The sequence below is a fragment of the Pteropus medius genome, unplaced genomic scaffold (genome assembly GCF_902729225.1).
Source record: "Pteropus medius unplaced genomic scaffold, Ma_sr-lr_union100, whole genome shotgun sequence".
Classification (NCBI taxonomy): domain Eukaryota; kingdom Metazoa; phylum Chordata; class Mammalia; order Chiroptera; family Pteropodidae; genus Pteropus; species Pteropus medius.
The window spans coordinates 20,251,352-20,263,437 of record NW_024342467.1 but is presented as its reverse complement, the minus strand read 5'-3'; the positions used below and the strand labels follow the sequence as shown (position 1 = coordinate 20,263,437).

Here is a 12,086-nt window from a genome sequence, read left to right as displayed (position 1 = left end):
TGGACTTACTTTTTCTGGTTTGGGATCTGCATTACATTCCCTACGGTCGCTGTAACCAAGTACCACACACTTGAAACAACAGGAATTTATTCTGACGCAGCTCTGGAGGCTAGAAGTCCAAAACCAAAGTGTCAGCAGGGCCATGCTCCCTCTGAAGAGTCTGGGAAATGGAAAAAATCTTTTTTTTTTTTTTTTTTGTCTTATGCTTCTGATGGCTCCCAGCAATGCTTAGCATTCCTTGGATTGTGGCAGCGTAACTCCAATCTCTCCACATTCACATGCCCTTCTTCCTTGCATGTGTCTGTGTCTTCTCTTCTTATAAGGACAGTAGTCATTGGATGTAAGGTCCACCCTAATGCAATACAACCTCGTCTTAACTAATTATAGCTGCAAAGACCCTAGTTCCAAATAAAGTCACATTCTGGAGGGGCCGTCCAACCCATTACAGGGTCATTCAGTAACTTCAGAGTTTTAAGAACTCAGAGTAGAAAACAACTTGTAGCATTATTCTATTCAGGTTGACATCAGGCAGTTTAGAGCTTCAAGCATAGATGAAAACCTTAGAGAATTCATATTCCCAGGTTAATGTAGGTTTGTATCTTAATTCGAGCTTGAGGTATTCCTGAAAGTGTATACAAAAGACAGCTGCAAAAATGAACAATAATAGACTTACATATTAAAGCAAAAAAGTTCTCTAGCATCCCTATTTGACACCTTGCCTCTTAAACATAACTAGAAAAAAAGAAAGACTTAACGTAACTTTCAATGATGTATTTCTAGAATATATTTGTACCTTACTTATTTTTGTTTTTTTTTCAAACCAAATTAAAATAAGTTAACCATTTTAAATTCAAAAATGTCTGATAGAAGCTAAAAATTGCTTTCAGTTCACTTATGATTTCCATCTTTTTCTTAAATTCTTTGATTTGAGGCCTATGTTCTTTTAACTACTTTCAAAACTTTTTATGTTTTTACTAACTTTTATAAAACAAGAAGAGAAAAATATAATTTAAAGTTTCAAAGATCTTCTATAGAGCACAAACACTACTATGGAAATAAAAAAAAAAGGCGGCATGCAAAATGGACTTGTCTGTTGGCAAATAGCATCACAGGGGTATAGCCTGAAAGAGTAGTCTATCAGGAAATTCATGAAAGTTCAAATTCAGTGTAAAAAGGAAGGATCTATTATAGACACATAATATAACTTCATTTCAGTGAAATTCTGTTTCCTTGACTATAATATATGTGGAAAGTTTTAAAAACCAAGTTGCAGACCTCCAAGTGTCAAACAAATAATAATCGATACGAGATCCATTTGATATCATTAACTGTGTGTATCAGTCAGGATAAGTAAGATTATACTGCAGGAACAAACAGCCCCTAAAATCTTCATAGCATAAAGTACTATTTACTTCCCACTCAAACTACATGTCCATCAAGAATCATCATGCACCTCTGTTCCAGGACTCAGACTGGTGAAGTAACTGCCATCTAGAACAGTGCCCAGACCCATGTCAAAGGAAAAGAGCTTTTTAGAGGCTCTGTTACCACCAAACATGACATATGTCACTTCTGCTCATAACTCATAGGCAGACCAGCTACATGGCGCGCCCAACCTCGAGGGAGTCAGGAAGCCAAGAATATTTTGCAAATAGCACGAATAACCACCCCAATGGTGGGATGGGGTGGCTTCAAGGGAGGGTATTTTGTATTTGCATGCCTCTGTCCTTGTCATCTACTAAGATGTCTTCTGTTTCTTTTACTAACAGGCGGAGAGACCCAGTCCCAGAAATGACCACTCCTGAGCAACTGTATTCCAAGGTCACGGAGACTCTGAAGTTTCTAAATTCCCACCTGCCGAATGGCAGCCACGTTTTCCTATCCGGCTTACCAGATGGAACCTTTCTCTGGGATAATCTACACGACAGATATCATCCTCTCGGTATTGGTTCGAAGACACATCTACTCTTTAACAATGTCAATGTAGATATAGTTCATGTATATATAGTTCATATCGTATAGGAATATACCTAAAATGCCAGCACAGTACAAGGATAAGAACTGACAAAGGGCAGAGACCCCAGGTGCAGGATCTAAAAGTCAGTATTCAAAGGTAGGCAGAATCAGATCCGGAGCCACAAAGGGCGGAAGTATTTAATGAAGAATAAGGACAAATCGAAAGGTAAGGGTTTAAAACAAGAAACTCTTTGAGCTGAGGGTAATTTCTAAAATGAGCTGATAGCCCCGAGTCAAAGGGAAGGATTTCTTCCAGTCTCAGGGGTGAGCGCCCCACCGGGGCCAGGTAGGATTCCGCAGCACGCAGCCGGGCAGAGGGCCTGCTCCCCGCTTCCTCACTGCCCTGGAGTCCTTGGCTCTGAAATGCTTTAAAGAGCCCCAGAAACTTCCGATCCATCTTTAGCATTCCAGACGCATTATGCTGCAAAAGCAGTGGTAACTCACGTTATGAAAGGTTGCCATGCTGCACCTTAAAACACTCCTGTGAGATCAATGTTTTCATTAATTCCGTTTTGCAGATGAATAAACTCAGGCTCAGACAAGTCAGCTGGCTTGCCAAATGTTGCGTAGCTAGCTTATGGTATATATAAGCTGGGTGGTGCACAATTCTTCTTTCTGAGTTGTGGAGGAAAATGTCCCTTTGAAAAATATTTATTACGTGCCCATTATGTGCCAGGCACTGTTCTAGGCAATGTGTAACCAGCGGTGGACACAAAAGCCAAAAATCCCTGCCAACGTGAGGCTTCTATTCCAGTGGGAGGAAGATTCCAGAAGTACTCCAGGGATGATAAGTGTTACGGGAGAAAACTCACAGGCAGGAAGGGGGGACGGAGAGTGTGGCCTCGCTCCCTGTGACAGGCACCTACGAAGAGAGGCCTGGGTACCCTCCACGCAGCCCCAACTTGATGGCACTTGTGCCAGTCGCATTAAGGGGCAGCTCTGTCTCTGGTGTGGCCACAGCCGCTCCTTATACCAACCCGAGCTGCCGTGTGCTGGCAGGCCACGCACTTCCTCCTGAGTCAGGGGAGCAATTCAGAGGGACAAGACCTGGAGCTCATCCCTCGGTGCCCTCCACAGGAGGGCTGTCCCTTGCACGGGTAACTTCTCTGTGCCTTTTCACTCTCCTCCTGCCCTCCTCCTGCACCCCTTGTTAAGCCAACCCCCTGCCTCCCTGAGGAAGTCCCATGCCTCCCCCCACGGGAAAAGAGCAGGGCCCTTTCACCAGCTCTCAAAGGTCTCTGGTCCTTTCAGTGGGGGGACAGTGGTAGACGCCCACATTCCAGGCTCCTCACCAGTGAGACTGAGGCCACTTCCTCTTCAGTTAAGAAACACGCCACAGATGTTGTTATTATCTAAGCAAAATACTGTCTAGCCTCGCGTGAGGAGAGCAGCTTTCTGCTGTTCCCGCGGCTTCGACAGCGCCCCGCAAAAATAGCAACACGGTGACGTGGAGGAGGACGTGCCTCCATCCTGGGCTGCCTCAGACACGCGGAGGACAGCCACTTGGGCTGACAAGGTGTCTCTGAGCCATTGGATGTGAAAACTGCAGTTTCCACACAAATGTTTCAGATTCCTAAATTTCTCCCACGCGGAGAAATGCTCGAGGCAGGGAAGTTGGGGAAGGAAGACATGCTCCCAGTGTACCCCGTCATACCCATAGAGACTCGGCTTAAATCCCATTCTCTTTCCATGAACTCTGGTTCGACCGCTCCGTAAATTCTTTCAGACCTTTGACTTACCCACGGCATGTAATAATGACTCCATGCCATCTGGAAGGGAGCGGGGCAGCGGGGGGTCGGTGGGGAAGGTGATTGGGAAACTCATCGATCACTTCGGTGGATTCTCTAGTGGATTCTGGTTTGCAGCCAGAGTGACCCGCTCAACCCCACCCATTACGACACCTGGGGAGGCAGTGCTACCAGCATCTAGCGGGTAGACTCCAGGGAGGTTCCTAAACGTCCTCAATAGCACAGGACGCCCCTACAACCAAGGTCATCAGTAGTGCCAAGGTCGTCAGTAGTGCCAAGGTTAAAACGCCCTGCTCGAGGCTTTGCCTTGTCCTCAAACTGCTGTGAAATGCAGTAATGGGAAAGAGGAAGAAGGGAAAGTTGCGACAAGTTTGTCCTATATAAACGATCCTAGTTTTGGGGAAAAAAAAAAAAATCCAGTTAGGGAGAAAGTCGAAACCATCAATAACCTGTTTAATGTTTTTACGTTATTATTCATTTTCTAAATTATTTCTGCTGCCTGGTTGCCATGGGCGATGGATTATAAATTCCTCAGTGAAGCATCAGGGTCCTTCCTAGACCCTGGGAGGAAGGCAGGCTTTACCCAGCTTCCCCGTCACTCTGCGGTAGGCACACGACTCACATGACATGAGAGGCTTAGAGACGGGGCTGCTGCCCTCTCGTCTCTGTCGTGCTCCTGCTCCAAATCCAATCGTTGGATCTTCGTTCCCGTCTCACATGAACCAGCGGGAAGCTGGTGAGTGCTGGACCAGCCTCTGGGTTTAGATGCTCTGGCTAGGTTAGAGCGGGTCTCACCTCCATCCACAGCCCAACGCCCCAGGCTGATTCCCATGTCGCTGTGCTAACGGCTGTGGAAGCAAACGAGGAGGTTTTCCAATGCATTTCTCCCTCTGCGCCTAAAACAGGACGATGTGGCCACCCCTTAAGGACTAGGAAAGGGTTCCGGGAGCAGAAGGGGTTGGGGACCAGCCCCTGGACCGGTGACATGGCCTCTGTGCCTCCGTAGGACAGGCAGGAAGTCCGCCTGACCGTTTAGCACAGGTTGAATGCCACGGCATCAGATCGGTAGGTAACGGGGGCGCAGAAGCCAGCAGGCTCCCAGCTCGCTCCTGCCGGGGAGGGGGCAGTGATGACTTCCGCTCGGCTTCTGGCCTCTTCGGCCATGCCTGAGGTCACTTACCCGGTCAGCGCCTGGCTGCCACCGGCCGCGACAGCCCCACAGCCTCTACCAGGAAGTAAAAGTCCTGGCGAGAACAGATCGCCTTTTCGAGGAATTACCAGAGAGTACGTTGCACAGGTTAGGATTCTACTTATGCAACATCTTTTGAGAAAGGTCCGCTTTGACCAGTGACGAGCCCTCTCAAGCATAGTCTATGAGAAAGGCAGCCTTTCCGCGAATATGTCTGAGATAAGTATGACGTGCTTCGTGGATAAAGATGACACGAAAATGGAGGTCTCATCCTCAAGGAAGAGAGAAAAGACAACTCCACTGGGGAAAACAGTATGTTGATCCTAACAGTGAAATGACCAAGCGTCAGGGACACTGGTACAAGCCCCAAGCATCCGGGGGGCTGTCCTCAGGGCTGGACCTTGGCCACAATGTCGGGGATCACTGGCTGCAAACAGGTCTGCAAGCAGCTCTTCCACGAAGGGCCACAAAACGTCAGCGGCGGCTTCGTTTACCTCTGATTACAGTGAACTTAAAACATAACGTATTTTAAAATACGTTGTAGTAGTACGCCTTATATTTGATTACTGTCTTTCTCTCCGTCTGGATTAATGTGGTTTCACTCAGTTTTCGTACCCTCGATGGTATTTCCTGGAGGTGCAATTGATCTTTGTTGATACTAAGCTTTCATGGTGCCTAAAATTTCAATTAAGATCCCGGCATTAAATAAATACCACAGGCCCTGCCCTAAGGAGCTTACAAATGACTGAGAAACAAACTTACAGAAAATGCCCTTTTATCCTCAGAAGGAGCATATGGCATCACTGGTCCAGCCAGTGCCACCCCCCCAACCACCACCCCCATCCCCAGGCGTGTGCGAGTGTGCACGCGCGCACACACACACACACACACACACACTGGTAACTCAGCCCTTGTGATCGCTGGCCACTGCGGGACAGTCCTTCTGCCTTGCCTTGGTCATTCTGGTCAGCTTTCTTCGGCAGATTCACTGTCTGACCAGGAGTCACAGGCACTGCTTCTTTACAGGTGTGACATGTAGAGAGAGTCGGTCTTTAGACTCAGGCTCCTCAAAAGGCAAAAGTACCATTAAAGGACCAGGGATAAAAGCGAACACCCAAAAAGAAGGAGTAGATGGCCAGCTGACAGTGCCAGTAGGGGGCAAAGCATGAGAACTATTTCTTCTCTTTCTCTACACCGCAAGCCCATCGCGCGCTCTCCCACCTGACCTCCACATGGCCACCCTGAGCCGCCCGACCCTCTAACAGGCAGAAGGGCCGGAGAGAAGGGGACCCACCTCTTGGCATGTCATCTTCTAACTGTACCTACATTCTGTGCAGCAGACTGACCCGCTCACACTAGAATCGTCCCTTTATCAACCCGGTCCAGTCGGTGGCAGTGCCAGGATGGCAGGGAGGTAGAGGGGAAAGGGACGGGGATTGGGAGAAGGCCCGGAAGGATGGCACGCCTTGTGGTCTCATCTGAGGTGCGCTGGGACCTCAGCAGTAGGACAGCAGGAAGAAGGGAATAAGCCGGATGAAGCAAGACCGAGGCCGGGCTTCATTCCCAGTGGGGAGCCAGGAGACGAGTCCCTGGGATCCAGGAGCAGGACAAGCTTCAGTCCCTCTGGACAGCAGAGCAATCCAGGCTTGAAGGTAGGAAAGGGGAAGGTACAGAAGTGCTACTCGTGGTCAGGCGTGAGGTGCCACCTCCCCCCAAGTTGAAGAGACGTTAGCCACTGGGCTGGGGAAAGAGAGAGAGGACACTTCTCGGGAAGAAGGGACTCGTCAGGGCTAAGCAGGGTGCCAGGGTCCCAGCCAAGCTACCTAAGATTCATCACGAGGCCCTGGTTCCACCAAAGGACCCAGGTGCAGAGTGCGGGCTGGGTGTGTCCGTCAGTCACTGCAGTGGGTAGGATGGAGGGACACACAGAGGAAGGAGACGAATTCCAAAAACACACAGACAAAAAAATAAATAGACAGAGGAAAAGAAGCCTCAGGAGTGAAAAGCAGGATCTTGGAGAGAGTTAGAGCTCAGGCCTCCATGTTGAGCCCCTAAAATGGAAGCAAAGACAGTGGTTTGGGCTTCATCTAAAACGTGGTGATCTGGGGAGCTGAGGCGGCCTGGCGTGTCACTGTGACTTTAGTGGTGATAATAAGCCTGTGGTTTTCCAGTCTTGAGATTCACTCACCTACATGGAGATTTTTTTTTTTTCTATGACAAGAAAATTGAATCCATCTTTCAGTCTAACTGATCTGAGGCATAAGTGAAAAATAAGACCGCGTTCCTTCACCTTCAATCTTTCTCTCTGCTCCCAGATATGGCCTATTATTTCCCTTTATCTTTTTGAGCATGAGAGAAGTGTTAATGGATAAGGCGTCTGTTATTCGCCTCGGAGAATTGGGAGTGCCTGAGAGTTGAATTGCCTCAGGGGGTGGGTGTGCCGTAAGGAGGGAGAGAGGGGAGTTGGCGGGGCAGGGGGGAGAGAACCCTCACACAGTCCGCGTCTCCAGCCGATGTTTGGAAAGACCCTCGGTGGGCTCGCATGTGGCACTCAGCGCCTTCATTCACAGACCCCTCTTTAACTTGCACCAAAAAGGAAGTGAGGAGCGTATCCGCTCTTTAGGGCTCACCCAAGACACGCGCCAGGCCCTGCAGCGACGTAGCATGCTGGCCAGACCCTCCTGGAAGCCTTCGGGTCACCAAGCTGCAGGGCAGCGCATGGTCAGCTCTTCCAACTCTCAGAATGTCTTGCCGGGTCTTCAGCATGAGATAATTGGGTCGCACTTGGGTGTTTCATAAACTTAGAAAAGAGGGTTTGTCGACTGCCACCTTGAGCTTCCCGTGCCCCACGGGAACCTGGCACTTGAGGCCATTGCCGGGGCGATGCCCTGGCCCATGTGGCACCCTCGGACTCCTTTCCAGGGTCTTCCCCCAGGCCCCGCCCTAGCCCACGCCAACAGCTCAAGAAGGGAATGAACTCCTTAAGGTTCTCCCCAACGCCAGCCTGAATTTCTAGAAGGTTCAGAAAGGAAAGCACAGGCATTCAAGAGCAACAGCTATTGAAAAATCAGGTCCGGTCCCTGGAAATGTCGGCCTCCGCCAGGGAGTCAAGGTCACCCATCTTGTCTCCTGGAGTACATACGACATGCCAGACCTCTCTGTTTCCCAGGCCAGCTGAATGAGGACGTGACCTATGACCAGTTCTACACCTTCCTGAGCTGCCTCCAGGTGAGCGCCCACGGCCTTGTCCCAAGACCCTCTTCCCCCCACGACACCAGCGCTCTTCCTCCGTAATCAGAGGGTGTCTTCCTGTTCACAGGTCAGCCCCTGCCACGGCTGGATGTCTTCCAACAAGACACTCCGGACTCTCACTTCACAGGTAGGACTGTCACAGGCCCTTTGGTGCCATCTTAGATCACCCTTTCCCTGTATTTTCTGCAGTGTTTTCATTGAGGATGAAATTGTGGCAGGTGATGGCCTTCCGGCTGGCGGACAGAGACATTAAACTTCCGGGGGATCGAGGAGCTGGGAGAACGTGCGGTGCCTCGTCTGTCTCCTTCTGCCTCCTCTGGGTCTGTCACTCTTACCGCATCCCTTGGTCACTGTCTCGGTCCAGGCCTCTCTCTCACATGCATGCACACACACTCACACACACACACACACACACACCCCTTTGAGCTGGTCTTAGGCATATTTGCAGAGGCGGAGACAAGCGAGCCAGGCACAGCCTGTGCGTGTCTGGAGCTCTGCCAGGTCAAACGAGGGCACAGGTACCTCTTTCTCTTCTCTAAGGGAACCATGGTTCACGCACATTTTCACAGATAACGAAGAACCTCTCTGTAAGAGATTTATTAATTTTTTCCCACAAAAGAAATATATTTTAATTAAAAACAAAACAAAAAAAACCTGGGAGCATATAGAAAAGCAGAAAGAACAATAACAAAAATCACCCCAGATCCCAGATCCTACCATCCGAAGTTCATATGTGTCTTTCCAGTATCACTTTCATAGATGGATAGTTTTGGCTTTTTCCCTACATAGAGTCAGAATACACGTACTGTTTTATGCCTTCTGCTGCTCTAAATGATTTCTCCACATCGTAATGTTATAATCCTTTTAGAATATACAATATATGAACGGACTGGGATTTATTTCGTCCCCTGGTGTTGGATATGTGGGTTTCCAATTTTTTCACAGTAATAAATAGCATTGTGATGAGTGTGTGTGTGTGTGTGTGTGTGTGTGTGTGCGTGTGGTTTTGTGTACCATGTCTGTTTCCTTGAGACAAATTTCTAGAAAAATTATGGGGTCAAAGAGCACGACTTGTTTAAAGATTTGATCCACTTTGCCAAATCGCCCTCTGGAAAGGTTAAACAAATTGACATCCCCCGCGCCTGTCCCGTGGCAATACGCTCTCTTATCATGATTCTTCATCTTTTTTCCACCAATCCCATGGAGGAAAGTGGTATCTTATTACTTTACTTTGCATGGATTTGGTTCCTAATGAATTTTAACAGTTTTCTCCTTGGTTGACCATTTGCACATGAATAGAATTTAATGTGCAGAGCTGCTCTGTGCTGCTGGCTTGGGGTGGGGTGGGACTATTGATTTCTGCCTTCTGCCTGAATTGTTTCACAAAAGCCAAAGCCTAGATTTCACAGAATTCTCCCTTTCCTTTGTATTCAGAGGGCAGAACAACTCTCCGATACACTGAAAAAAATTGCAACCAGCCAGAGATTTACAAACTTCAATCTTTTCTACGTGGATTTTGACTTCCAAGAAAGTAAGTATTGCTTGGTTCGGGTTTTGACACAAGACAAAAGCAGCAGCTACACTTTAGAGCCTCCCCAGCAAGACGTTTCTAAGCCAGAGTTTCCATCCTACCCCCATCCCCCACCACGACCATCCTGACACACTAATAGCTCTGAGTATTGAAGAAAGGTAAAGTGTGACACTCTGGGAAGGTGGAAACTCAGCATCACTCCTTACATCACCATCATTTTAGAATCCCTGAAGCAGCAGAACCAGTGACCATTTAGAAAAGGCTCTGGCGGGGAGCCAACAGGTCAGTGGAGGTGCTTAACGCATTCTTGCCAGTATAGCAATGTCCCTCTCACCGCTGGGCTAAACATGAGTGTGACGGGAATGAGGGATAAGGCAGTGCCTCTCACGGTGGGCACTGACTTACCGGGGGACTCCATGACAATGCTGATTCACAGGCCCCACACATAAAGAAACTAATCAGGGTGCCAATGGGAGGGACCTCAGATTTGCGTGTGACAGAGCGGACAATCGTATCCCAGCTTCCTGGAAAGGACATTAGTATTTCTTTTCTAGAATTCTGTCCATACACGGGGGTCACTGATAAATGGCCACAGAAACACAGGCATGATCATTGGAGCTACGGATTTCTCCTTTATATCTTGACTTTGAAAAGTTATTATTTATTGGCTTTAATCCTTCTAGTCTCGATCTAAGCAATTGTTGTACAAGAGAAAAGCCTCCTGTTGATCGACTGCCAGTTGATGCTAATGAAAAGCTTTATGGTGTGAGCCACGGGTGGACGATTTCTCATCCAGAGTTTATCACCTCTATCTCCCGCCACCAAGCACCCCCCCGCCCCCGCCCCAGCCCAAACAGCTGGGATAAGGCAGATGGCCATCATGAATTACCAGATATTACATTAGCTGACATGTTTTGCATTGCAGACTCTAGTACTTCAATTCTGAACATCTTTTCAACAAGACTGATCTCCTTTAACTAGATTTCATGCCTAGGTGATACTCATTTCTCTCATGGGGAGAGACATTTTGATCAACAACCTCTCATTAAAATTCAGAGTTAAAAACTCATTAACGAATTCCTGGTGTAAACGAATATACCACCAAGTGATCTTTGATCATCATCAACCTTGAATACAGTTAAAGTTATTAAAAATATAATGATGTCTAACGTTCACATGGGACTTTTTCATTTTCCAGAGTAGCTTCTAGCTCTGTCCTTTATTATCTTTAGGACTATAGGCAACCCCTGAACATGTCTAAACTGTCCTTTCCAGATCTGAATGTGGGGATACCATATGTATGTAACAAATCTTTATGATGATTATATGAAATAGCGTGCAGTCCTCCTACATGCCATGCCTGGTACGTTGCTGGTTTCCAGGAAAGAGTACCTGTCCCTCACGCCCTTGCTACTCAACATGTGTTTTGGGGTGAGCAGCATCCACAGCGCCTGGGAGCTACTTAGAAATGCAGAAGCCTAGGCCCCACCCCCACTTAGGGCCTACCTCATCAGAACCCGCATTTTGACATAATCCACAGATGGTCCATACGCACGTTAAAATTTAATAAAGAGGGCTCTATAATGCTCCAAGATTAAGAACTTTAGTCTGTCAGTCATCGGATTTTTCTTAAGTCCCACTACGTTCTGTGTAGGTGCTGGGGATAGAGCTGTCAGCAAAAGAGAATAGTCTTATCTTCGTGAATGATCTAGGGAGCAGAGCTTTATCCTTGACCTCGTGTTGGCCAGCATTCGGCCGATGACCTTACGTGCTTGGAAGCGGAGGTCATCAGCAGAGGTCATCAGCCTTTCTCGGATGAAGTAACACAGCAGAAAAATAGTTGGGTGAAATGAGCGGAGCCTTCTGAATGAGATGGCAGGCGGTCGCCCTACTGAGACGCCTCCTTGGTGTTTCTCCTTGCCTGGCGGTTCACATCAACAGTTCAAGGAATTTCCTAAGATACTGAAATTTCCTAACATTTATTAAAGTGAATGCAAAGATCCGGTTTGGGCACGAAGCCTTCTTCCGGTCATCCTGTGACGTTGGTGGGCGCTTCACCAGGGAAGATGTGTGGACGCAGGGAGGGAGGGTGGAGGCGTGGACTCCGCACCGCGGGATCCGCCCCAGGGGACATCGGATGCAGCGGGGGCATTTAATCTCCGGGTGCCACGCTGTCCACCTCCCACAGAGCTGGAATTTTTATCAAATTTTCGGGAACTGTGCTAAGCACTTGACTTGTGCCCAAAGCCAGACTACTGCTTTTTGCCTCGAAACCGTTTTCCAGAGCGGGCAGAGGGATCGCCCAGGCCCAGGGCCACCTCCGCGGGCGGCCTCCCCGTGCCAGAGCCGC

The 12,086-nt window shown here is 48.3% G+C and overlaps 1 protein-coding gene across 1 annotated transcript in view; it reads left to right on the top strand.

Moving 5' to 3' along the window:
* The window catches only part of AOAH (acyloxyacyl hydrolase), a 137,377-nt gene that overhangs the window by 110,459 nt on the left and 14,832 nt on the right, over window positions 1-12,086 (top strand). The window contains exons 17-20 of the mRNA XM_039862763.1: window positions 1,770-1,942; window positions 8,123-8,181; window positions 8,273-8,332; window positions 9,640-9,736. Coding sequence (XP_039718697.1) covers window positions 1,770-1,942; window positions 8,123-8,181; window positions 8,273-8,332; window positions 9,640-9,736 — 389 coding nt within the window. The remainder of the gene's footprint in view (window positions 1-1,769; window positions 1,943-8,122; window positions 8,182-8,272; window positions 8,333-9,639; window positions 9,737-12,086) is intronic.